At 40.5% G+C, this 26,643-nt stretch overlaps 1 protein-coding gene and 1 pseudogene across 1 annotated transcript in view; one reads left to right on the forward strand and one right to left on the reverse strand.

The window, feature by feature from the left end:
• Positions 1-26,643, reverse strand: part of pdzd2 (PDZ domain containing 2) — a 547,489-nt gene that overhangs the window by 391,040 nt on the left and 129,806 nt on the right. Inside the window, exons 4-6 of the mRNA XM_043687429.2 lie at positions 20,612-20,706; positions 11,054-11,131; positions 10,325-10,966 (exon numbers count right to left, since the gene is read on the reverse strand). Of these exons, the coding sequence (XP_043543364.2) occupies positions 10,325-10,809 (485 nt within the window). The 5' untranslated portion in view covers positions 10,810-10,966; positions 11,054-11,131; positions 20,612-20,706. The remainder of the gene's footprint in view (positions 1-10,324; positions 10,967-11,053; positions 11,132-20,611; positions 20,707-26,643) is intronic.
• LOC148152192 (uncharacterized) lies at positions 977-9,148 on the forward strand (annotated as a pseudogene).

A 26,643-nucleotide genomic window follows, 5' to 3' on the forward strand; every position in this document is an offset into this window, starting at 1 on the left:
TAGATGACAAAGTGGCAGGTTTTATGGAACTTTATAAAGGAAGAGGTGGAAAAGCAAGCAGCAATTCCCCAGGATCTATTAAAACAATAATGTTATGAGTTTGTTCTTCTTTTGCACTTGGTATCCATCAATGCCAAATCCCGGTCAGATAAAAAAAGTTCCTGTGTTTGTATAAACCTCACCAGATACCATTAGTCCTCTTGTGAATCCCATTTTGCACATATTTTCAGTTCCTGTTTGTCATGAAGCAAACCACTGGATCAATGCCAGTTAGGGCTGAAGTTGAGGGCAGCTTTGTGGTTTCCAATCCATTAAATTAAATGATGCTGTTCAACCCTATTTGAACTTAGATCAAAACACCAGGGAGATATTAGAGTTGGATTCTAACTCAGTTCCCAGGTGTATTAACCGCATTATAACACCCTGCTCCTAAAACACAGGTTCAAGTCCCAGCTGCTCTAGAGGTGTGCAATAACATCTGTGAACAGGTTGATTAGAAAATATCCGCACCTAAAGCACAGATCTTCAAATTACAATTGTACCCATGAGATTTTTAAACAATTTGCAACCTTTTTACCATTAAGCTCTACTGTCAGTATTCAGAGTTGCAGCTGTTATGTATTTCCAAGATTAAAATAATTTGAAAGCCAATATTCTTTTATCAGTTCTAGCTGGGGTAATGACACTGCAATACACCAGAAATTCCTGGCTGGTGATACAGGATCAGGAAGACTGGGTGCAATTCAAACCTTAAAGGCTGCACTGTTAAAGATAATGAGAAAGGCAATTATTGGAACAGGGATGCAGGGAGTGGTGACTGTAAGAAACAAACTGGAATTTTTTTTTGGGACATCTTTGCAAAAGCATGTGGTATGTTCTTCATTTATCCGCTACCAGAGTTTCGTGGTGCGTTTTAAATTAACTTAATGATGTTTTCCGAAATGAATGAGTTTCTGGTGCTGTGCCATGGTTAAGAATGGCAGCAACACCAAAATGGGATGTGAGCAATCCAGCAACCAGCTACGGAGATGGTAAGAAGACAGCACTGAGGAAGTAATAGGTGTAAGAACAGGTGAAATGAACAAGAAATATTTGACTGTGAATATCTCTTGAGTAACTACACCTACCTTCCCTAGAGTGTATAAGAATGTAAAATATTAGGAGTAAAATTAATCCACACCAGCACATGGAACAGTCTCAAGGCAAATCAATTTTTCAGCGTATTGATTGTGATTTTTTTCTAAAGAGTTCTAGTTCAGATCCTCTTTCATGACTCATTTACTCAGCACAATTTGAACAGAAGTCTGCAATAGTTTCAAGGTCAATGGAAAATAAAAACTGGCATAATAAGCGGCTGGGGGTTAACTACAAGCCTATTGTGCATTGCTAGCACCCAGACAAAATTCTCAAATTAGGTTGGATGCTGAAAGGACGATTGGTGCAAGATTGCAATGGCTGTGTTGTTGGGAATTCTGAAGGCCATCAAGAAGCAGAGTGAGTTACATCTCACTTGCATGGAATGAACAATAACTGCTGAAGGATACAAAGTCTTTGTACATTGCTGAATAGTGAAGAGAGCAAGCAGTCAGGATCCATGCAAGATTGGCCTCACCATGTTGAGATTACATAGGGCAGACTTTCACTTAAGTTAGACATAGACTATAGAATCCCTACAATGTGGAAACAGGTCATTGGCACTGGGACCTTTGCAGGAGGTTTGCTAACGTGGTGCCACTATTTAAGAAAGGTGGTAAGGACAAGTCAGAAACTATAGACTGGTGAGCCTGATATTGGTGGTGGGCAAGTTGTTTGGAGGGAATCCTGAGGGACAGGATGTACATGTATTTGGAAAGGTAAGGACTGATTAGGGATAGTCAACATGGCTATGTGTGTGGGAAATCATGTCTCACAAACTTGATTGCGTTTTTTGAAGAAGTAACAAAAAGGATTGATGAGAGCAGGATTGATGTGATCTATATGGACTTCAGTAAGGCGTTTGACAAGATTCACAATGGGAGAATGGTCAGCAAGGTTAGATCTCATTGAATACAAGGAGAACTAGCAAATTGGATACAGAACTGGCTCGAACATAGAAGACAGAGGGTGGTGGTGGAGGGTTGTTTTTCAGAGAAGAGGCCTGTGCCACAGGGTCTACTACCTTTTGTCATTTATATAAATGATTTGGATGTGAGCATAACAGGTATAGTTAGTAAGTTTGTAGATGACACCAAAGTTGGAGATGTAGTGGACAGTGAAGAAGATTACCTCAGATTACAATAGGATCTTGATCAGATGGGTTAATGGGCTGAGGAGTGGCAAATGGAGTTTAATTTAGATAAATGCAAGGTGCTGCATTTTGGGAAAGCAAATCTTAGGAGGACTTATACACTTAATGGTAAGGTCCTAGGGAGCGTTGATGAGACCTTGGAGTGCAGGTTCATAGCTCCTTGAAAGTAGAGTCGCAGGTAGATAGGATCATGAAGAAGGCGTTTGGTATGCTTTCCTTTATTGGTCAGAGTATTGAGTACAGGAGTTGGGAGGTCATGATGCGGCTGTACAGGACATTGGTTAGGCCATGTTTGGAATATTGCGTGTAATTTTGGTCTCTATCCTGTCGGAAAGATGTTGTGAAACTTGAAAAGATTTACAGGGATGTTGCCAGGTTTGAAGGATTTGAACTATAGAGAAAGGTTGTATAGGCTAGGGCTATTTTCCCTGGAGCATCAGAGGTTGAGGGGTGACCTTATAGAGGTTTATATAATCATGAGGGGCATGGATAGGATAAATAGACAAAGTCTTTTCCCTAGGGTGGGGGAGTCCAGAACTAGAGGGCATAGATTTAGGGTGAGAGGGGAAAGATATAAAAGAAACCTAAGGGGCAACTTTTTCATGCAGAGGGTGGTAAGTGTATGGAATGAGCTGCCAGAGGAAGTGGTGGAGGCTAGTACAATTGCAACAGTTAAAAGGCATCTGGATGGGTATATGAATAAGAAGGGTATGGAGGGACATAGGCCAGGTGGTGGCAAGTGGGACTAGATTAGAATGGAATACCTGGTTGGCATGGACGAGTTGGACTGAAGGGTCTTGTTTCCATGCTGTACATCTCTATGACTGTAAGTCCACACCAACCATCCGAAGAGTAACCCACCCATACCCATTCCCCTACCTATTATTCGACATTTACCCCTGACTAATGCACCTAACCTACATATCCCTGAACGCTATATCTTTGGATTATGGGAGGAAACCAGAGCACCCAGAGGAAACCCATGCAGACATGGGGAGAACGTGCAAACTGCACACAGACAGTCACCATCGGGTGGAATTGAACCCGGGTCCCTGGCGCTGTGAGATAGTAGTGCTAACCATCGTGCCGCCTGTAACCTGTTAAGTGTCCACAGTTTAGTTTGACTACAGCAAAGAGAAACCACACTTCTCTTTCCTGATATTCATTCACGGATCCTTACTATAATGCAAAATAATTGGCCAGCAAAACTCCAGCTCCATGGATTTATTGAAACTCTGGAGGAGGTGATACCTAAAGATTGCGCAAAGCCAACAACACCAAAGTCTCAAAAGGCTCAGGGGTATCCAGTGTGGAGTATCAAGCTGTTTCAGACATGGGGAACCAGGGTTCAGTGCTATCAAACAGAGGTTCCACCAAAGGCATTACAGCTAAATCCAGTTGTCAATGCTGCAGTCGCCTTTGCTTGACCAGGCACACAGTCACCTGTATCTGTCATTTCCTGAAGGAACATCTATAGCTGCATGATTTGGGAGGAATACTAATGGCAGCAAAAATCATAGCAATATATCAACTCCTTCCCATCGGCTTCTTTCAAAACACAGCTGGGGATTTGTGTGGTATCTGCCAAATGGTCACCCATAAATGAAACTGAAAGTTTACACAGATGCTTTTCTCAGGAAAGCACATCAATTTGTCCCATTCACAATGGACCCAGATTGCCAAGCTGCCTACATCATCAGATTTGGATTCTTTCAGGTACAAGGGGCCATCGACAGCTTGCACGTGGTGCTCTGAGCTCCATGGCACCATCCAGTCAGATTCTTGAGCAGGTATCCAGGGAGCTAACATGAGGCTTACATTCTACACAATAATCGTGTGCCACAAATTTTCACTCTCCCACATCTTCTCCAGGGCTGGCCTGTGGGTGATTAGGAATATTCTCAGAGGGCATGGCATATGTATAACATGACTAGTGTATAACACCTAAACTGATGCTGAACAGTGGTACCATACTGCCCATACATTCACTAGGGCAACTGATCAACAGGTTGTTCCACTAAAGATGCACCAATGACTTCTGCAGTTTCTCGGCCAGGACACCAGTACAAAGTTATGCTGAAATACATGAGGGGGATTTGTATTCATGTCTGAAACATCAGCAAATAAAAGGCAGTTATCTATTGCAGATATATAGAAGACATACGCAATATTGAATGACTTTCCAAATCCACACATCTAGCTGAAGGTTACACTTCTTTTATGTTTGTCCATGAGAAACAGTACATCCCTCTTTCTAGGATGGCTTGCTGGAGAACTCTAGGGTTGCATCATTTAAGCATGGAGCCACTTTCTGTTTGGTTGCAGGCACCTTCAGGTGGAAAACAACACTGCTTCTGGATTGCAGTGAGTGCGGTTTTGGTGCTTTTTAAATCTGGCCAGACAGTGGAGTCAGGGATGCCTTGGCAGTCATCAGGACCTCCTGCTCATTCTACCTGCATGTGCATATGTAATGAGCTGAGGAGAATGTAATTGAGAGAGTCAACTACTCTGTCCCCAAATGGACATACCTCCTATCTTTAGGCCCGATGCCACACTTAGTCTCAAAAATAATCTGCTCAATGTTGTCAAGAAGCAGCACGTAGATAAGAATGAGTGGTCTCTTAAATAAAATCTGTGTATAACCTTCTGACATTCAATCGCATGAAATTTACTTTACTGTGTTCTCTCGAAGCACAGTTAGGTACAGGCATGAGAAAATCTATGAAGTAAATTTATATACGATAGCATCAGAAGCAAAATGGACCCTTTTGTGTTAAATACCCCTGAGACAGTAATTTTCAGTTTTCTCTGTGTTGACATGTTCCTAAGTATAGAGTGAATTATTTTTTCCTCAGAAAGACACTTTGTACAGCAATCACTGCATTAAGGTTATGTTGCAATTATGAAAAAGGCTTACTTAACAGACCATATAAATTTAAAACATAAACATTCAAAGGAAATTGTTAGGTTAATTGCAGTATTCTCTCTAATAACACCCTTATTATGAGTGGAAGAGGACTGTTAAAAAGAATCTAAAGCTGCCTCGATACTGTGAAAAGGCGAGTTCTCTTAGAAGTAGGCATTCATAACATGCACAGTATCAGGCTGCATCCCAACTTATTTCATCGAACCCGATTAATATACTTTCTATTCCCTTTCTCATCTAGTTTTTGCTTTATGTATCTTTGCTACTTACCTCAAATTACTCCATATAGTAGAAACTTAACTTATTAAAAATTGTGATTTTCACTTCTTTGTAAACAGAAATATCTGATAAAATATTTGTATAAGTAATAGTGAATTTATATTAATTACGTGCATTCTTGAGAAGCAAACCAATTAACATTAATTACACATAAATATAGATGCAATTAAACAGAAGAACAAGACAAATTTCTGAAAACCCAAGTATAGAGGAATGATCTTTAAACCAGAAGAGCAAATTAGATATTGCAAGATATTTTTGACTCCTTTTCTAATTAAGTGCAAAATAATGTTTTCACACATGTCCTTTTCTTCATAATCAACACCTGAGTCTCACACATCCACCAGAAATGTGAGAACCACTACATTGCCAGCAGCTCAGGCTCAAATTATTCATCATAGACAACAAATACTGAACTTTGAAAATATTCAATACTTAACAGAGATTTAGCTGATAACTCCAAAGCTGTTAGCCCATAAAAGAAAATAGTTAAGTAAATAGTGAGTTTTGAGAAGATTTGTAGCTCAAGTTGAGGTTCTGGACGTAAGTTCGCCCGCTGAGCTGGAAGGTTAGTTTTCAGACGTTTCATCACCATACTAGGTAACATCATCAGTGAGCCTCCAGTGAAGCACTGGTGTTACGACCTGCTTTCTATTTACATGTTCAGGTTTCCTTGGGTTGGTGATGTCACTTCTTGTGGCGATGTCATTTCTAGTTCTTTTTCTCAGAGGATGGTAAATGGGGTCCAAGTCAATGAGTTTGTTGATAGAGTTCTGGTTGGAATGCCATGCTTCTAGGAATTCTCATGCATGTTTTTGTTTGGCTTGTCCTAGGATGGATGTGATGTCCCTGTCAAAGTGTATGTAAGGATATTGGGTCACGTCTTTTTGTAGCTAGTTGGTGTTTGTCCAATGTAGTGTTTGTTACAGAACTTGCAAGGTATTTTGTAAATGACGTTCATTTTGCTTGGTGTCTGTATAGGGTCTTTTAAGTTCAGTAGCTGCTGTTAAAATGTATTGGTGGGTTTGTGGGCTACCATGATGTCAAGCGGTCTGAGTAGTCTGGCAGTCATTTCTGAGATGTATTTGATGTAGGGGAGAATGACTAGGGTTTCTAGATGCATTTTGTCTGCTTGTTTGGGTTTGTTGCTGAGAATTCAGTGGACTGTGTTCATCAGGTACCCATTCTTTTTGAATATGCTGTATAGGTGACTTTCCTCTGCTCTTTCATAGCAGTGTGTGTTGACTCATTGAAATAATGTTCTAATGTAGCTTTGTTTTGTGGGTGTTGGGATGACTACTTCTGTAGTTCAGTATTTGGTCCGTATGTGTTGTTTTCCTGTAGATGCTGGTTTGAAGTTCCCCATTGGCTGTTTGCTCTACTGTGACACTTTGTTGTTGTTTTCCTCTTTGTGAATTTTATGCCAGTAAGGGTATTATTGATGGTCTTGAAGGTTTCCTCTAATATGTTTTGTTTAGTGATGACAAAGGTGTCATCCACATAGCGGATCCAAAGTTTGGGTTGAATAGTTGGCAGAGCTGCTTGTTCGAGTCTCTGCATTACTTCCTCTGCTAAGAATCCTGATATTGGAGATGCCATGGATGTTCCGTTGATTTGTAGGTTATGTTGTTGAAGGTGAAGTGGGTGGTAAGGCATAGGTCCACTAGCTTGATAATGTTGTCCTTGCTGAAGAAGTTGGTGGCCTTTAGTATATGTGTCTTTGGCCCTTCTAATAGTGTAGTCAGTGTTTCTTTGGCCAAGTTGATGTTGATGGATGTGAACAGGACTGTTAAGTCAAAGGAGACCATTATTTCATTGTCTTCTATCTTGGTGTCTTTGGTGTTCAGGAATTCTTGGGTGGAGTGAATGGAGTGTCGTGAGTCTTCTACTTAATGTTTTAATCTTTGGTGTAGTTCCTTGGCTGTACGTTGGTGTTCCAGGTAGCGAGATTATGGGTCTGAGGGGAGGTTCCTGGTTTGTGAATTTTGAGTAATCCGTAGAATTGTGGCATGTTGGATCTGCCTGGTTTCATTTTTTGGAAGTCTGTCTTGTTTAATTCTCCAGATTTCTGAAGTTGTTTTGAAAAGAGCTATGATTTGGTTCTCTAGTTGTGGGGGCGGGTCTATCGCCACCTGATGGTAAGTGTCGGTATCTGCAAGCATGTGTTCACGTTCTCAATGTAGTGTGTTCGGTTTAAAATGGCTATGAAATGTCTTTTGTCTGCAGGTAGGATAACAATGTTTTTATATTTTTTGAGTCCTTCTAGTGCTTTCCTTTCTTCTGTACTACGTGTGTTTCTTTCCTTTTTCCTGCTTAGTGTTGGTGCAACTGTCTGCTTGATGGATTGCTGGGTTACTTCTGTGAGTTCATTGTCTTTCAGTGTTGTCTCTAATGCTGTTAAGAAATTTTTCTTGTTCACATCCCACATTAAATGTTGTAATTTAATCCTCTTACTAAGATGGCTTTTTCAGTGTTAAGAGTCAGTCAGTTATGTTTTTTATCCATACTTCTAGGTTGTCTGTGTTGCTATTTTGTGTGAGTTTGTAGAGTTTTTTCTGCAAGTCTAGCTTTTTTCATTTTTTTGTGTTTGTTGCTGTCTAAAATCTATGGCTTGTTCTACTGTGTCTGTCCATTCATGGTCTGTCACATTAGCGAGTAAAGTTTTTTGGCGCAAAATTTCCTGTATTTATGGACTCTGTTGTGGGCATCATTAATCATAGCAGCATTAGAAACAACACTGAAAGACAACAAACTCACAGAAGAAACCCAGCAATCCATCAGACAGACAGTTGCACCAACACTAAGCAGGAAAAAAAGAAGGAAACACACTCAATACAGAAGAAAGGAAAGCACTAGTAGGACTCAAAAAAATCAAAACATTATTATCCTATCTGCAGACAAAGGATGCTTGACAGCCATTTTAAACCGAACACACTACATTGAGAACGTGAACACGCTGCTTGCAGATACCGACACTTACCATCAGGTGGCAATAGAGCCACCCCCACAACTAGAGAACCGAATCACAGCCTTACTCAAAAAGCTTCAGAAATCTGGAGAATTAAACAAGACAGATTTCCAAAGAATGAAACCAGGCAGATCCAACATGCCACAATTCTACGGATTACTCAAAATTCACAAACCAGGAACCTCCCTTCAGACCCATAATCTCGCTACCTAGAACACCAACGTACAGCCAAGGAACTACACCAAAGATTAAAACACTAAGTAGAAGATTCATGACACTCCATTCACTCCACCCAAGAATTCCTGAACACCAAAGACACCAAGATAGAAGACAATGAAATAATGGTCTCCTTTGACTTAACAGTCCTGTTCACATCCATCAACATCAACTTGGCCAAAGAAACACTGACTACACTATTAGAAGGACCAAAGACACATACACTAAAGGCCACCAACTTCTTCAGCAAGGACAACATTATCAAGCTAGTGGACCTATGCCTTACCACCCACTCACCTTCAACAATATAACTTACAAACCAACGGAACACCCATGGCATCTCCAATATCAGAATTCTTAGCAGAGGAAGTAATGCAGAGACTCGAACAAGCAGCTCTGCCAACCATCCAACCCAAACTTTGGGTCCGCTATGTGGATGACACCTTTGTCATCACTAAACAAAACATATTAGAGGAAACCTTCAAGACAATCAATAATATCCTTAGTAGCATAAAATTCACAAACAAAGAGGAAAACAACAACAAACTGCCATTCCTAGATGTCACAGTAGAGCAAACAGCCAATGGGGAACTTCAAACCAGTGTCTACATACAGATCAAATACTGAACTACAGAAGTAATCATCCCAACACCCACAAAACAAAGCTGCATTAGAACATTATTTCAATGAACCACCACACACTGCAGCACAGAGGAACTATGAAGAGCAGAGGAAAATCACCTATACAGCATATTCAAAAAGAATAGGTACTCAGGTCCGCCGAATTCTCAGCAACAATCCCAAACAAGCAGACAAAATGCATTCTGAAACCTTAGCCACTCTCCCCTACATCAAAGACATCTCAGAAAGGACTGCCAGACTACTCAGACGTCTTGGCATCATGGTAGCCCACAAACCCACCAACACACTAAAACAGCAGCTAATGAATTTGAAAGACCCTATACAGACACCAAGCAAAACGAACGTCATTTGCAAAACGAACGTCATTTACAAAATACCTTGCAAGGTCTGTAACAAACACTACATTGGACAAACAAGCAGAAAACTAGCCGCCAGGATACATGAACACCAACTAGCTACAAAAAGACATGACCCAATATCCTTACATACAGATAAGGAAGGACATCACTTTGACAGGGACATCACATCCATCTTAGGACAAGCCAAACAAAGATACGCACGAGAAGTCCTAGAAGCATGGCATTCCAACCAGACCTCTATCAACAAACACATTGACTGGGACCCCATTTACCACCCTCTGAGAAAAAGAACCAGAAATGATATTACCACAGGAAATGACATTATCAGCCCAAGGGAACCTGAACATGTAAATAGAAAGCAGGTCATAACACCAGTGCTTCACTGGAGGCTCACCGATGATGTTAACTTGTAAGGTGACAAAACGTCTGAAAAGTAACCCTCCAGCTCAGCGAGCAAACTTACATTTAGTTAAGTAAATGCTTATATTAATTCTTCTTCATAGATGGTGTCCTGTTTACGCTTCATATATTTACACCAGACCTGAGAGATGATGACATTGGAATTAGTCAGCCTAATTCTTGACTGAATGAACAGATATGAATTAGGACATCTTCAAACTATATTTTTAAGAAAATACAGTACTTACCTGGCACCTGCAACATCTACACCAACCATCAATTGTCCATTCAACAACAACACTTCATCTCGAATTTTTATCTTCTCACACTTTGCAGCAGGACTATGCTTCTTGACTTCTGTCACCCAGATATATCCAACATCCAACACAGGGCCTTTGCTATTTTTGTTCTGTCTTGACATCCCACATTCTTGATTCCCTGGAGAATCCCAATAGATTGGGATGTTCCCAAAACGTATTCCAAAGTTACCTTCATCTCCCTTTGTTCGGGTCAGGTGAGCTGTACAAATTTCAAAATTTTCTCTTTCCTTTTGGTCAGGTTGCACAGCACTTCCTCCCACTCCAAAATTTAAGTGTATATATTCACAAAGCATCTGTATGGCTGACTGGCATAGCTGAAATCCTGGAGGTTGCTCTTCTTCCCTCAACTTAACATGGAGCCAGCGTTCTAGGAGAGGGAGATAGAGCTTAGCACTTTCTGCAGTTATTGGCATTGTGGATCCTTCAGCATTTCCACATTATTCCAACTGGTGGATAATATTGCTTGTACATGGATCATAAATCTTCAGATAATTATAGATAGCCCATTTAGGCTCTCTCACTTTAACTTAACAAATCTTTTTCGAAGTGTCATGATGTTCTTCCCTGCTGCTGGTACAGAGAAAAGTTGGATATCAAAATTACTAAGTTATTGTGGCAGAGGCAGCTCTGAAACCTAGACTTATAAAATACACTTACTGACAGTGGGCAGGATGTAATCTGGAACATTTCAGAAGAAAAATGGCTGGTCATCTTTAACTTCAGCAAGGCCTTCTTCTAAAAAAAAGAAAACAATTCAGAACATTAAACGTAACTCAAGGAAACAATTTTAAGAATTATTTTGGTGATGATATCAATTTCCTCATCAGAAAGTATCATATATAAAAATATTTTTTATCAACTTTTCTTTCTCTTTGCAGTTATGACTCCTTGCATCAGAGAATGGTTTATATCAAATGGTTCATATCCTAGGTAATCTCACTTCTGAGCCAAAAGATTGTGTCCAAGTCCCAATCCAGAGAACTGAGCACATCTAGGCTGGCACTTCAGTGCAGAATTAGGCTGTGTTGCTGTTATTGCTTTGAAAATAGGGTAGTAAACTGAACTAAAAACAAAAAGCACTCGAGTGACTCAATAGATCTGGTCGTGTCTGTGCAGAGAGAAACAGAATTAACACTTTTTTGGGTGCACTGACTTCCTCAGAATGTAAACTGAACTGCTATCTGCTTTTTCAAACAAAAAAGGTCCTCTGGCAGTATCTGAAGAAGTACAGAGAATTCTTTCCAGTGCTCTGGCTACATCAACCAACATTACTATAACAGATAATCTTGTTGTTACCACATTGTGTTTATGAGCAAGCTCTCTGTGCATCATGGCATAGACAGAGAACACAGGGGGCCAACACCTTCAACATATTGTCTAGCTATCACCATTGTTAACAGCTAACCTGAGAATGCAACTTTTTTTTAAAATGGTTTTGTGATTTACACATGAAAGAAGTGAAACTATCACGGTATTCTAACAGATGAAAGGCTTAACAGACAATCAATTTTTCAATGTATAATTTCAGTTACTTCACACTGTAAATTTTTGCTATAAATTCTGTGTTAGGATTGAGCCCTCCACTACCACCTGATGAAGGAGTGACGCTCCGAAAGCTAGTGTGCTTCCAATTAAACCTGTTGGACTGTAACCTGGTGTTGTGTGATTTTTAACTCTGTGCATAATGGCTGCTATACTTGTATTTCAACACACTTCACTAGCTGTGAAACAGTTTGGGAGATTACAATGTTGTGAACCACTATATAAATCTTTAAGATGTTCGGAATTGTGCTATTTAAAAGTAAAACTCATTAACTGCGTTAAAACATGAATATCATGCCACAAAGCAAACTTACCTGATTTTGAAATGGATTAAATACAAGGAAGTGGCAAGCAATTAATAGAAAAGGAGATATAATATCTTCTACTATATTTGTTTTTGGTAAATGATAGGATGGCAATAAAGCCCCAGAAAAAAAGTAGAGTAGCATAATTGCATAAGGCAGTTACTCTTTAACTTCTTTAATGTGGTTTTCAGAAATTCTTATGTCACAGATGCATCATTACTTGTAACACAATATTCAGTAGAATCTCAGCTGTAAAATGCTGTTTGAAAAAAGATGTTCCTGCCTAATAACCTAATAAATTAGTGCACAAATATGCCTGGAGGGCGGGTCTGCCCCTGTGAAGCCCGAGCCATATGTATCCAAAATCTATTGGGTCAACTGGAGAAGACACACTAGCTTCAGAGGAAAAGGAAGAGCATTCATTCTGCACCATTTCAATTTAGTAATTGATTTTTGGACACAAAAGCAAGTGTTCAACAGTGAGATTTCACTGAAGAAGACAAGTCATTGTTTTACATACAGCAAGTTAACACTTCTGTAGAACTGACTTGGAGTTATAGACAATAGACAATAGGTACAGGAATAGGCCATTCTGCCCTTCGAGCCTGCACCACCATTCATTATGATCATGGCTGATCATCCTCAATCAGTGTCCTGTTGCTGCCTTATCTCCATAACCCTTGATTCCACTTTCCTTGAGAGCTTTATCCAACTCTTTCTTAAACAAATCCAGAACTGGGCCTCCACTCCCTTCTGGGGCAGAGCATTCCACACACCCACCACTCTCTGGGTGAAGACGTTTCTCCTCATCTCTGTCCTAAATGGTCTACCCCGTATTTTTAAGCTGTGTCCTCTGGTTCGGGACTCACCCATCAGCGGAAACATGTTTCCTGCCTCCAGAGTGTCCAATCCTTTAATAATCTTATATGTCTCAATCAGATCCCCTCTCAGTCTTCTAAACTCAAGGGTATACAAGCCCAGTCGCTCCAACCTTTCAACATAAAATAGTCCCGCCATTCTAGGAATTGACCTCGTGAACCTACGCTGCACTCCCTCAATAGCCAGAATGTCTTTCCTCAAATTTGGAGACCAGAACTGCACACAATATTCCAGGTGCGGTCTCACCAGGGCCCTGTACAGCTGCAGAAGCACCCATTTTGCTTTTATACTCAATCCCTCTTGTTATGAAGGCCAGCATGCTATTAGCTTTCTTCACTACCAGCTGTACCTGCATGCTTGCCTTCATTGACTGGTGTACAAGAACACCCAGATCTCTTTGTACTGCCCTTTTACCTAGCTTGACTCCATTTAGGTAGTAATCTGCCTTCCTGTTCTTGCCACCAAAGTGGATAACCATACATTTATCCACATTAAACTGCATCTGCCATGCATCTGTCCACTCACCTAACCTGTCCAGGTCACCCTGTAATCTCCTAACATCCTCATCACATTTCACCCTGCCACCCAGCTTTGTATCATCAGCAAATTTGCTAATGTTACTATTAATACCATCTTCTACATCATTAATATATATTGTAAAACACTGCGGTCCCAGCACTGATCTCTGTGGTACCCCACTGGTCACCGCCTACCATTCCGAAAGGGAGCCGTTTATCACTACTCTTTGTTTCCTGTCAGCCAACCAATTTTCAATCCAAGTCAGTACTTTGCCCCCAATACCATGTGCCCTAATTTTGCTAACTAACCTCCTATGTGGGACTTTCTCAAAGGCTTTCTAAAAGTCCAGGTACACTACATCCACTAGATCTCCCTTGTCCATCTTCAGAGTTACATCCTCAAAAAATTCCAGAAGATTAGTCAAGCATGATTTCCCCTTCATAAATCCATGCTGACTCTGTCCTATCCTGTTACTGCTATCCAGATGTGTCGTAATTTCATCCTTTATAATTGACTCCAGCATCTTTCCCACCACTGAGGTCAGACTAACTGGTCTATAATTTCCTGCTTTCTCTCTCGCTCCTTTCTTAAAAAGTGGTACAACATTAGCCACCCTCCAATCCGCAGGAACTGATCCTGAATCTATCAAACTGGAAAATAATCACCAACGCATCCACGATTTCTCGAGCCACCTCCTTCAGTCCCCTGGGATGTAGACCATCAGGCCCCGGGGACTTATCAGCCTTCAGACCTAACAGTCTCTCCAACACCAATTCCTGGCAAATATAAATTCCCTTAAGTTCAGGTCCTTCAGCCACTGTTACCTCAGGGAAATTGCTTGTGTCTTCCCCAGTGAACACAGATCTGAAGTACCAATTCAACTCTTCTGCCATTTCTTTGTTCCCTGTACTATATTCCCCTGTTTCTGTCTTCAAGGGCCCAATTTTAGTCTTAACCAATTTTTTTCCTTTCACATACCTAAAAAAGCTTTTACTATCCTCCTTTATATTTTTGGCCAGTTTACCTTCGTACCTCATTTTTTCTCTGCGTATTTCCTTCTTAGTAATCCTCTGTTGTTCTTTAAAAGCTTCCCAGTACTCCGTTTTCCCACTCATCTTTGCTATGTTATACTTTTTCTCTTTTGACTTTATATGTTTCTTAACATCCCTCGTCAGCCACAGCCACCCCTGCCTCCACATAGGATCTTTCTTCCTTTTTGGAATGAACTGATCCTGCATCTTCTGCATTGTACCCAGAAATATCTGCCATTGTTCCTCCATTGTCATCCCTGCTAAGGTATTGCACCATTGAACTTTGGCCAGCTCCTCCCTCATAGCTCCATAGTTCCCTTTATCCATCTGAGTTACTGATAGAATGACATGGATTGTTTTTATGATGACATAACTTGAAAAATTTTATTCCTGCACAAGAATCCCAGTTGCAATGAGCAAGAAATTTCTGAAAGGAAGGTAATGACTTTTAAGTGAGGATTAACAATGGAATGTACAATGGAGGGAATTTCAGATTGCTCGATGACTGAAAAATCTCATAATTTATGTCCTTTTTCAGGAGACCTGAAGGATAGAAATATGTGCGGCACATTAGGGGAAGGATAATGACACCATACAAGCTGCTTCATTAATGGATACTGACCCCTTGTGCAAACAGGATGCAAAGTGAACACTAATGACTGTATCAAGATCCTGTATGTTTAATTTTAATTGCCATCTGTAAAGCTCAATGGATTTAATTTCCAAACGCCTTTTAATTCGGTTTACCATGAAAAGAATACCGTTGCTTTATATGTGGGGACACAGACAAATTCCTAACCTCTAATGCCATATGAAAGCAATTTATGCATTCATGATTTTCTGTTATGACGCTTAACAAGCTGGTAGCAATTTCTTTGCTTTCTTGTGCTGTTCTTAAATAATATCAAATTGTGATCCATTTTTATTACCATAAATGATCACAACTGAACCCATTTTTATTGTTTGGCTGTCTTCAGGCTATCGGGTGCAGGTGTTTTAAATAAAAGCGGCACTGAATCTGACTACATAAAATCGCAGCTGGTGTTTCCGTGAGTGTAACCCAATTTCCCTTTCACCCTACTGGAATGCACAAGTCATAAATTATACTCTTATTTACCATTATTACTTTTCAGTAAAACTTGCAATCTACCACTACACAGAAGCTGACATTGTATTTGGAAGCACCAAGATTGTTTGAAAGGCATATTCCAGATCACTCCAGGCAATGTATATACTAGGCATTTCAGCTTATTAGAGTGAACTGTATTGACATATATAATTCTTATAGTATAAACAAAGAGCACAGATGCTTTTGCTAGGTATTTTCTTTTTGTCCCAAGTGTCAATTAATCGTTCCATTCCTCCCTATGCTGTCTACATTTGATCTCCTAAGTTTGAGTTCCTGGCCTCGTTCGCTTCCACCTACTTTTCTTTTTTTTTAATTTTACTTTTCTTTTTTTCCCCTTTCTCTTTGAAGTCTTTTACTTCGGCAAGGCATCATTGACAGGCCCTGCCCGACCATGTTCCAGAACCTGGTGACTGGAGGCTTCGAGCAAGCCCTGCAATGTTCTGGGACCTGGTGATCAGCAGCTGTGAGCGGGCTCTGCAATATTCTGGGACCTGGTGATCAGCAGCTGTGAGCGGGCTCTGCAATATTCTGGAACCTGGCGATTGGAGCTGTGAGTGGGCCCTGCAATGTTCTGGGACTCACACCAGTGCCTACATGGAGATAAAACTTAAATAAGACTCTAGCATCTGGATGTTTTTCATTCCGTTTGGCTTTGTATCTATTATTTCTCAAGTGTGTGGTGCTGGAAAAGCACAGCGTCCAAAGAGCAGCAAAATCGACGTTTCAGGCATAAACCGTTCATCCCAATTCACTCTCGACTCTGATCTCCAGCATCTGCAGTCTTCACTTTCTCCTTTCTTTTATTTCTGCTGATTTTTTTATAAGCAAGTGTGTAACCAAGATGGGCACCAGAGAATGGTAATTAATACACTTTTCACTGTGTTCCTATAATTCAGTGCATGTGACGATAAAGTCTATTCCTAAATCTAATTCAGCACAAGCTTTAAAAATAATATCTTTTCTCCTGGTCACTCTGCAGCCATCTGGTCTGAACAGTGACATTGGTAACTTCACATCTTAACTATAATTGATTTCTCTTTATGGCAGTGGCTGATGCAATGTGATGAGGATTTGTTGGTGTCCATGATCAGTAAATGTCACCCAGGAGTTAGTGATCCAGTTTATCAGCACATAGTATTATTAGGGCCTCATTGTAGATCCTATTTTTTTGCTTTGTTGCTTTTTTGATCTTTATTTAATTTAGATTAGATTACTTACAGTGTGGAAACAGGCCCTTTCCGAAGAGCAACCCACCCAGACCCATTCCCCTACATTTACCCCTTCACCTAACACTACGGGCAATTTAGCATGGCCAATTCACCTAACCTGCACATTTTTGGACTGTGGGAGAAAACCGGAGCACCTGGAGGAGACCCACGCAGACACAGGGAGAATGTGCAAACTCCACACAGACAGTTGCCTGTGGCAGGAATTGAACCCAGGTCTCTGGCGCTATGAGGCAGCAGTGCTAACCACTGTGCCACAATGCCGCCCATTAAACAAAGGAAAAGCATATTTTTATTTTACACACATACATGAAACCGAGTTTTGTCTTTACGCCACTTAATTCTTTCAACAATTTTGATAATTCTATATTTTCAGTGTTACCTTATTGATGTCTTTTTTAAAATCACATTCCTATTTTCTATTCGGAAGTTTGCAGCTAAAGCATCTTTTAAAATATTTGTTCATGGGTCACAGGCTAAGCCAGTATTCAATTCAATCTTTCATTTTCCTCAAAAAGGTGGTGGTGGTGAGCTGCCTTCTTAAACCACTGCACCTACAGTTCTGTTAGGAATGGAGTTCTAGGCTTTTAACTCAGTAGTGAAAGAACGGCAATATATTTCCAAGTTCAGGAGGCTTGGAGGGGATCTTCCAGATGGCGTCTTGTCATTCTAGATGGTAGAGGCTGTGGGTTTAGATGGTGCCGTTGAAGTAGTTGCTGTAGTACAATATGTGGATTGTACAAACTGCTTCCACTGTGTAGCAGTTAAGATGGAGAATGGGGCATCAATCATGCAGGTTGCTTTGTCCTGGATGATTTCAAGCTTCTCGAGTGTTAGAACATAGAACAATACAGCGCAGAACAGGCCCTTCGGCCCTCGATGTTGCGCCGACCTGTGAACTATTCTCAGTTCGTCCCCCTACACTATCCCAAAATCATCCATGTGCTTATCTAAGGGTAGTTTAAATCTCCCTAATGTGACTGAGTTGACTACATTAGTGTATTCCACACCTTTACCACTCTCTGCGTAAAGAACCTGCCTCTGACATCTGTCTTAAATCTATCACCCCTCAATTTGTAGTTATGCCCCTCGTACACGCTGACGTCATCATCCTAGGAAAAAGACTTTCACTGTCTACCCTATCTAATCCTTTGATCATCTTGTATGTCTCTATCAAATCCCTTCTTAGCCTTCTTCTTTCCTATGAGAACAGACCCAAGTCTCTCAGCTTTTCCTTATAAGACCTTCCCTCCAGACCAGGCAACATCCTGGTAAACCTCCACTGCACCTTTTCCAATGCTTCCAAATCCTTCCCGAAATATGGGGACCAGAACTGTACACAATATTCCAAGTGCGGCCAGACTAGCGTTTTGTATAGTTGCAGTATGATATTGTGGCTCCGGAACTCAATCCCTCTACAAATGAAACCTAACACAATATATGCCTTCTTAACAGCACAATTCACCTGGGTGACTCCAAGATCCCTCTGCACATCCACTCTACCAAGAATCTTTCCATTGACCCAGTATTCTGCCTTCCTGTTATTCTTCCCAAAGTGCATCACCTCACATTTAGCTGCATTGAACTCCATTTTCCACCTCTCAGCCTAATTCTGCAGTTTATCCAAGTCCCCCTGCAACCTATAACATTCTTCCACATTGTCCACTACTCCACCAACTTTAGTGTCATCTGCAAATTTACTAATCTATCCACCTATGCCTGTGTCTAAGTCATTTATAAAAATGACAAACAGCAATGGTCCCAAGACAGATCCTTGTGGCACACCACTAGTAGCCGGACTCCAGGCTGAATATTTTCCATCAACCACGACTCGCTGCCTTCTTTCAGAATGCAAGTTTCTAATCCAAACTGCAAAATCACCCTCAATTCCATGCCTCTGTATTTTCTCCAACAGCGTATCATGTGGAACCTTATCAAAGGCTTTACTTTAGTTCTTGGAGCTGCACTCATCCAGACAATTGGGGACTATTCCATCACACTCCTGATTTGTGCCTTGAAGATGGTGGATAGGCTTCGGGGTATAAGACTCTTTCGTCTCTGTTGTATGGTTAGACCAACTTAGTTTCTCGTCAATTGCAACCTTCGGTATATAGAGAGATTTGGTGACGATAATACCATTGCCCTTCAAGAGGGGATGCTTAGATTGTCTCTTATTGGAGAAAGTCATTGCCTGGCATTTGCGTGGCAGAAATGTCACTTGCCACTTGTTAGACCAAGCCTGAATATTGCTGCATTTGAACATGGATTACTTCAGTGTCTAAGAAGTATTGAATGGTGCTGAACATTGTGAATTCATTGGTGGACATTCCTACTTCTGACCTTATCATCGAGGAAAGTTCACTGGTGAAGTAGCTGAAGTTGTTAGTTCCTGACATACTATCCCAAGGAATTCCTGCAGAGCTGTCCTGGGGCTGAGAGGATTGATCTATAACTACAACTATCTTTCTTTGTGTTAGGTATGATTCCAACCAGCAAAGTTTTGCCCCTGATATCCAATGATATCCAATACAGGTCATTGAAGCCACACTTGGTCACAGGCAGGTCACTCTCAGCGCACTCTAGAATTCAATTGTTTTGTCTGTGTTTCAACCAAAGCTGTAATGAGAGAAAGGGCTGAGTGATCCTAGCAGAATCTAAACTGAGCATCAGTGAGTATGTTATTGCTCCCCACTAATTTTATTACTGATTGCTGTATCTAGTAATTTCTGAACTCCTCCACCTAACACTTCTGTCTCTTTTCCAGCACAATTGGGCGGCATGGTGGCACAGTGGTTAGCACTGCTGCCTCACAGCGCCAGAGACCCGGGTTCAATTCCCGCCTCAGGCGACTGACTGTGTGGAGTTTGCACGTTCTCCCCGTGTCTGCGTGGGTTTCCTCCGGGTGCTCCGGTTTCCTCCCACAGTCCAAAGATGTGCAGGTCAGGTGAATTGGCCATGCTAAATTGCCCGTAGTGTCAGATAATGGGTAAATGTAGGGGTATGGGTGGGTTGCGCTTCGGCGGGGCGGTATGGACTTGTTGGGCCGAAGGGCCTGTTTCCATACTGTAAGTAATCTAATCTAATCTAATCTACTTAGCCTGCTTGCAGCGAACATCATCTATGCAATGATCTGTGAAACTGGGGCTGGAGCAAGCTGGTAAGCAGTATTAATAAAGGCAACAAACAAAGCAATAACAAGAGGACAATATCGATGGCAGCATCATTCTAATAGTCCAACAAATCACCAATTCTGTTCATACACAACACTGACTCTGGAGTTACTACATTAAAATTTTCTCAAAGAAATTAAGGCCAATAATTACTAAAAGCTGCTCTTGTTTTAACTTTTGATCAGGTGGAACTGTAAACCTTGTTCAAAGTGTGTAAATGAAGTTTTTGTTGCTCATCTGGTTAAGGTAGATGAAGGAAGGACAGCTCTGAGAAACTATTGGCCAACATCAGCATCAATATGCAGACCAAAATCCATCAACCCCTCCAAGGTATGCACAGAATGAGAGCAAGTTTCCCCAAAGATTTTGACATTACATAGACAGGTTTAAAGGTGAAGCCAGTACAGAACATACCGACATTGCAATGCTCAGAATACAGTCCAGATGCAGCACCACAGAATGCAGGCAGCTTCACTGAACAAAAGCAACATACTGTCAATGCTGAAAACCTGAAATAAAAATAAGAATGGTAGAAAATACATATGCAACTCAGGTGGCATCTGTGGAAACAGAAACAGAATTAACATTTCAGATCTATGACAGGTTTTTAATATATCTGCTTTCGCTTCATAGGGCACCCCTGAACTCATAGTCCAGGATACTGCCTGGACTCGAGGGCTTGCCTTATGAAGAAAGGTTGAATAAGCTTGGACTTTTCTCTCTGGAGAGAAGGAGGAAGAGAGGAGACCTGATCAAGGTATACAAAGTAATGAGTGGAATAGATAGAGTCAATAGCCAGAGACTTTTCCCCAGGGCAGGATTGACTGGTACGAGGAGTCATAGTTTGAAGATATTAGGAGGAAGGTATAAAGGAGACGTCAGAGGTAGGTTCTTCACACAGAGAGTTGTGAATGCATGGAATGCGTTGCCAGCTGTGGTGATGGAAGCAGAGTCATTAGGGACATTTAAGCGACTGCTAGACATGTACATGGATAGCAATGAGTTGAGGAGTGCGTAGGTTAAGTTATTATATTTTATATTTGGATTAATCCTCGGCACAACATCATGGGCCAAAGGGCCTGTTGTGTGCTGTACTTTTCTGTGATCTATAACAAAACCTAGTTAAAATGAACATAGGAAGTAATTCAATAATGCCTGGGAAAGGAAGCCATGGTGAAAACTAAGAGCTCCATCTCAGAAAGTAATAGAGGACATGATGCATGATGGCCATGACTAATTTCACTGTTATGATTTAAGTGGACTACTTTCCATGGAAATGAGCTATGGTCACAATGATCCAGAAAATGCAAAATCTCAGTGATCTCAACTAACTTTACTTGTTTAGCTACTCGGAAAAGACTTAGAAAAAGGTGATCAAGTGTTACCTTCAACATCACCTCAAGAACAATGATGTCTTAAACTCTTGACAAGAAAATTTCACACAAGAGCAAAATACACCCACGAAACTTATTGGGTCAATTAATGCACATCCTCTTTACATTCAACAAGAAATTCCACACATTAGCATTGTTCCTTATGGCTTACATCAAAGTTTGGCTTTAAATATGACATCTCTCAGCTTGACATTCCTAGGGAGCTGATTCAATGGTATTGAATTACCTGCCACAGAATACAATGGATGCAAGAACTGGCACAGCAATCAGAATCAGGTTTTTTTTTTGATTAGATTACAGTGTGGAAACAGGCCCTTCGGCCCAACAAGTCCACACCGACCCGCCGAAGCGAAACCCACCCATACCCCTACATTTACCCCTTACCTAACACTACGGACAATTTAGCATGGCCAATTCACCTGACCCTGCACATCTTTGGACTGTGGGAGGAAACCGGAGCACCCGGAGGAAACCCACGCAGACACGGGGAGAATGTGCAAACTCCACACAGTCAGTCGCCTGAGGCGGGAATTGAACCCGGGTCTCTGGCGCTGTGAGGCAGCAGTGCTAACCACTGTGCCACCGTGCCGCCCATTTGCTAAATGGTTTAAGTGCATCAGACCTTATCAGCTCATTCCTTTTTTTCATTTATGTCTATGATATTCCAGCACCTAAACAAAGGATTGGGCTCGCTCACAATTATGTACTATTGATTTAATTTGATTTGATTTGATTTATTATTGTCACATGTACTGAGAAGCAATGAAAAGTATTGTCTTGTTGCTAACCAGGCAAATCATGCCTTACATTAGTACATCAGGGTAATAGAATAGAATACAAAATATAGTGTTACAGCTACAGCGATGGTGCAGATACCACATCAATTCTAATATATAAGAGGTCTGTTCATAAGTCAAATAACAGAGGGCAAGAAGCTGTTGTTGAATCTGTTGATACATGTTTTCAAATTTCTGTATCTTCCATCCGATGGAAGAGGGGGGAAGAGAGTACAACCGGGATGGAAGGGGTCTTTGATTATGTTGATTGCTTTCCTGAGGCAGCTGGCAGTGTAGACAGTCAATGGAAGGAAGGCTGGTTTTCGAGATGGACTGGGCTGAATTCACAACTGTTTGTAATTTCTTGCAGTCTTGGGCAGAGATGCTGCCATACCAAGCTGTGATGCATCTGGATAGGATGCTTTCTGTGATGCATCTAAAAGGCAACTCAGAAATACAACTTTAGAGATACCTGGCCAATCTGGGGAAATTGTTTGTGAATCAGCAAATCCGACACAAGAAAATCAGAAGATACACCATTCTATACAACAAAATTGAGGCACATAGATAGGAAGTGAGGAATAAACTCAAAATCCTGGAGAAACCATTCTAGACAAATTTGGTTTAGATATGTCTCGCTGACAACAGACAGCATACAAGATTCTGAGGAAGTTTGATATGGTTGATGTTGAGAAGATGGTTCCACTAGTGGGGGCACTTTGAACTAAGGGATATAGTTACAGAATAGGGGACATGTATTTAAAACTGAGATTCAAAGAAATTTCTTCTCCTGGAGGATAATGATAGTTTGTATTACTCTATCCCAGATGAAAGTGAGGACTGCAGATACTGGAGATTAGAGTCGAGAGTGTGATGCTGGAAAAGCACAGCAGCTCAGGCAGCATCCGAGGAGCAAAAGAATCGACATTTTTGCCTGAAACATCAATTTTCCTGCTCCTCAGATACTGTCTGACCTGCTGTGCTTTTCCAGCACTACACTCTTTACTCTATCCCAAACAGTTGTGGAGGTTAGATCCCTGGGAGTATTTAAAGAGAAGTTAGATAAATCTTTGAAGTATCAGGGAGTTAATGGCAATGCTGAGCTGGCATGGCAGAAGAGTTGAGGCCTAGGCCAAATCAGCCATGAACTTGTTGAATAGTGGGGCATGTTTGAGGGGGCAAATGGCCTTCCAATGCTCCTATTTGTGTTCTTATGAAATAATTCTGAATCCTCTGTGTAAAGAAGCAGAATCAGCTCAACAAAAATGGAATCATTTCCCCCAAAAGTTCTCACATTGTACAAAGCCCAGTCCAACCAATCCTGGAATAAGTTCATCAAGACTGGTTAACAGTCATATTACAAGTTAAATCAATCCAGTGTCACAATTAAAGACATTTTAAATCCGAAGACTAATGTGGTCAATCAATCTATACAACATCTTTCACCCACTACCACTGGAGGATTGGTTCTTCAAAGTTATCTGAACCAGGAAAGGAGTAATGCAGTACCCACTGACTGAGGAAGACTGAACCCATTCTGCTACATTGGAAATACTGCACATATTGATGAAAGCTGTTAACCTATTTCTATTTCTACAAACACAGCCTGACCTACTTCCTATTTCCAGCATTTTCCGTTTTGAGTTTTGAAAAAAAAATTTAAAAAAAATGTATTTGTCTTATTTATATCCTCAACTTTAGAGTGTTTTATCATGGCATTAACTCCAAAAGCAAAAATACTTGTATGAATGCCACACCAGTTCAACTAACTAATCAAATTTCTAATTGTCAGCTCAGTGCAGTTGACAAAACTGATTGTGAACCTGAGTTTGGGTAGTGGTAGAATTCAGTGAAGTGGTGTGATGGGAAGTGGGGCAGAGATGTTTCTATTGTTTCCCTTTTATTTTTCTATCCTTCTTCCCATGTAGGAATTCATTCTTGGTCGTCTTGAAATAAAGGAGTTTGGTATTATGATGATACTATGGCTTTCACAGGTGTATTTTGTAGTGGTATTTTTCTGAAGAGAGGTTGAGACAGAGGTGCCGAGCAGTTTGTTCCAAGTCAATAAAGTAAATAGCTTCTGAGGCTTTAGGTTTTGTTTTAAAGTTGGAACAACAAAAGCAGAATGAAGGGGTTGGGGCGAGTTCCCACAGAAGGGGGATTTCAGTTTAACTTTTCATAGCTTTTGCGTTTAGAAGCTGCTATATATCTATTTCTGCTACAGCAAACACTGAATTTCTCTCTCTCTCTCTCTCTCTCTTCCCCACCTCCAGAATTTTCTCTTGAATATTCTTTACTCCTGGATTGGAGAACTGCATGTGACACAATCTGTTTTACTGAATTTGCCTTTGCCAATGCTGTGTTTATGGGATCTTACTATATTGGAACAATTGTCGTTTAATAGTTAAATAATCTATTATTCTGTTAAATTTTCCAATCGAGTTAAGTTATTCCAATTTCTTCTTTCTTTTGTTTGTATTTTAACTATAGTGTAAGATTAAAGTATGTTTTGTGTCAAGCCTGGTAGTTTGACTAATTGAATTGCATACGGAACACAATGCCTTACAATTGTCATTAAAAATAAGAAAAAGTTGAGGTCTAGGATATCTTCTTTAATATATTTTGAGGGGGTTTAGACTGGTCCATAACAGTATGTGGTAAGTTGTTACGGTGGTTTTAAAATAATATAAAAATTGGTGTTAAATTTAATAGGATACAATTAAATGAAACATCAATAAGTGAATAATATTATTAATGAATTAATTAAAACTCATCAAGAATGGCAGGAAAAGTGATATTACAAGGCTGCAGCACGTGTGAGTTCTTAGACCCTTTGTGATCCAGGAACAGTAAGGAGCTTTGCTTTTGCCTCGGACTCTGAGTCGGAGGTACAGCTGCACACTTGGTGACACACCAAGGAAGGTTATCTGGATGGTTTATACCAGGAGGCAGTCATATCACTTAGGATAAGGTTGGTCATCAGGGATTGGAGGGTGAGGAAGCAGTTCAGGGGCCCGGAGTCTAATAGTGCAGTAATATCAGCCTCTACATTTGTCCAACAGGCCTGAGGATCTCTCAGCCTATTTGGATGAAGCCAGGGATACAGAACGTATGAACCAGCTAATCATGGCATCGTGATACAGGGAAGCATTAAAGTTGGAAGGAACACAGAAATATAGTAAGAGCAAGTGATAGAATAGTGAGGTAAATTTACAATATTCTCTGCAACAAAAAGAAACAGTTCCAGATGACAGTGTTGATTGCCTGATGTCATTGTTCAGGATGTCTGCTCAGAGACAAATTGAAACTGGGGAGGGGGATCCATTTGTTGTCACTCATGTAGTTATCAACATAGGTTGAACTATGAACAAGGTGAAAAAATTAGAGATGAATATATGGCTCAAAGACTGATGTAAGGGAACATCATTCTAATTTGTGGGCCTCTGAGAAAAATGGGAGCCACGTCATTGGAACTGTGTACACCAACAAACAGCGTTCTTGTGAACTGCAAAACTAGAGAAGTGGAGAGCATTTAAAACTAATTAGTGGGAGCAACGTAGCAAATGTGGAAAAGCATGATATATTAAAAAATAGAGACAAGTTAAGAGAGGAACATAACAATGTGGGAAATGAGGGTCTGAAAATGGGAGTAAGAGACAGAGAAAACAAAACCTCGGAATACACCAATCAAGACAAAACGTTACAAAGGTAATGAAACAACAATACTAAACGCTTTGTATCTGAATGTGCGAATCATTTATGACAAAGTAAACATATTAATCACACATAATGAAGTAAGTAAATATGGTTTGATGTGGCCGCAGAAATTAGGACCTGACTATTGAGAAGTATATAACTAACACTCAAGAAAGCTAGATAAATGTGGAAGCATAGCACTGTATCAAGGATGGCAGTGGTGCAGTAGTTAGAGATGACCTTGTTTCAGGAGATTAGGATATAGAATTGGTTCAGGTGAAGATGAGGAATAGTCAGAGAAGGAAGAAATGATAGGGGATGGTCTTCACGCCCAACAATAAGCAAAATGTAGGACAAAGTATAAAAGAAGGAATACTAGGTAATTCTGATAACGGGTTGGCAACAATATTGGGTGACTTTAATCTACCTATGAACTGGAAGAATCAGTAGCCTCAATAAGAAGTTCACAAAATGTCTTTGAGATGTATTGTTAGAGAGAAGTTATATTAGAGTTGGTACTGTTATGAAGGTGTAAGAGACACTGTACCTTGAAAGGCACACAGAGTACTGGAAAATTTAC

Source organism: Chiloscyllium plagiosum, unplaced genomic scaffold (assembly GCF_037043375.1).
Source record: "Chiloscyllium plagiosum isolate Xiang-an unplaced genomic scaffold, Cpla_swu_hap1 HiC_scaffold_1, whole genome shotgun sequence".
Classification (NCBI taxonomy): Eukaryota; Metazoa; Chordata; class Chondrichthyes; order Orectolobiformes; family Hemiscylliidae; genus Chiloscyllium; species Chiloscyllium plagiosum.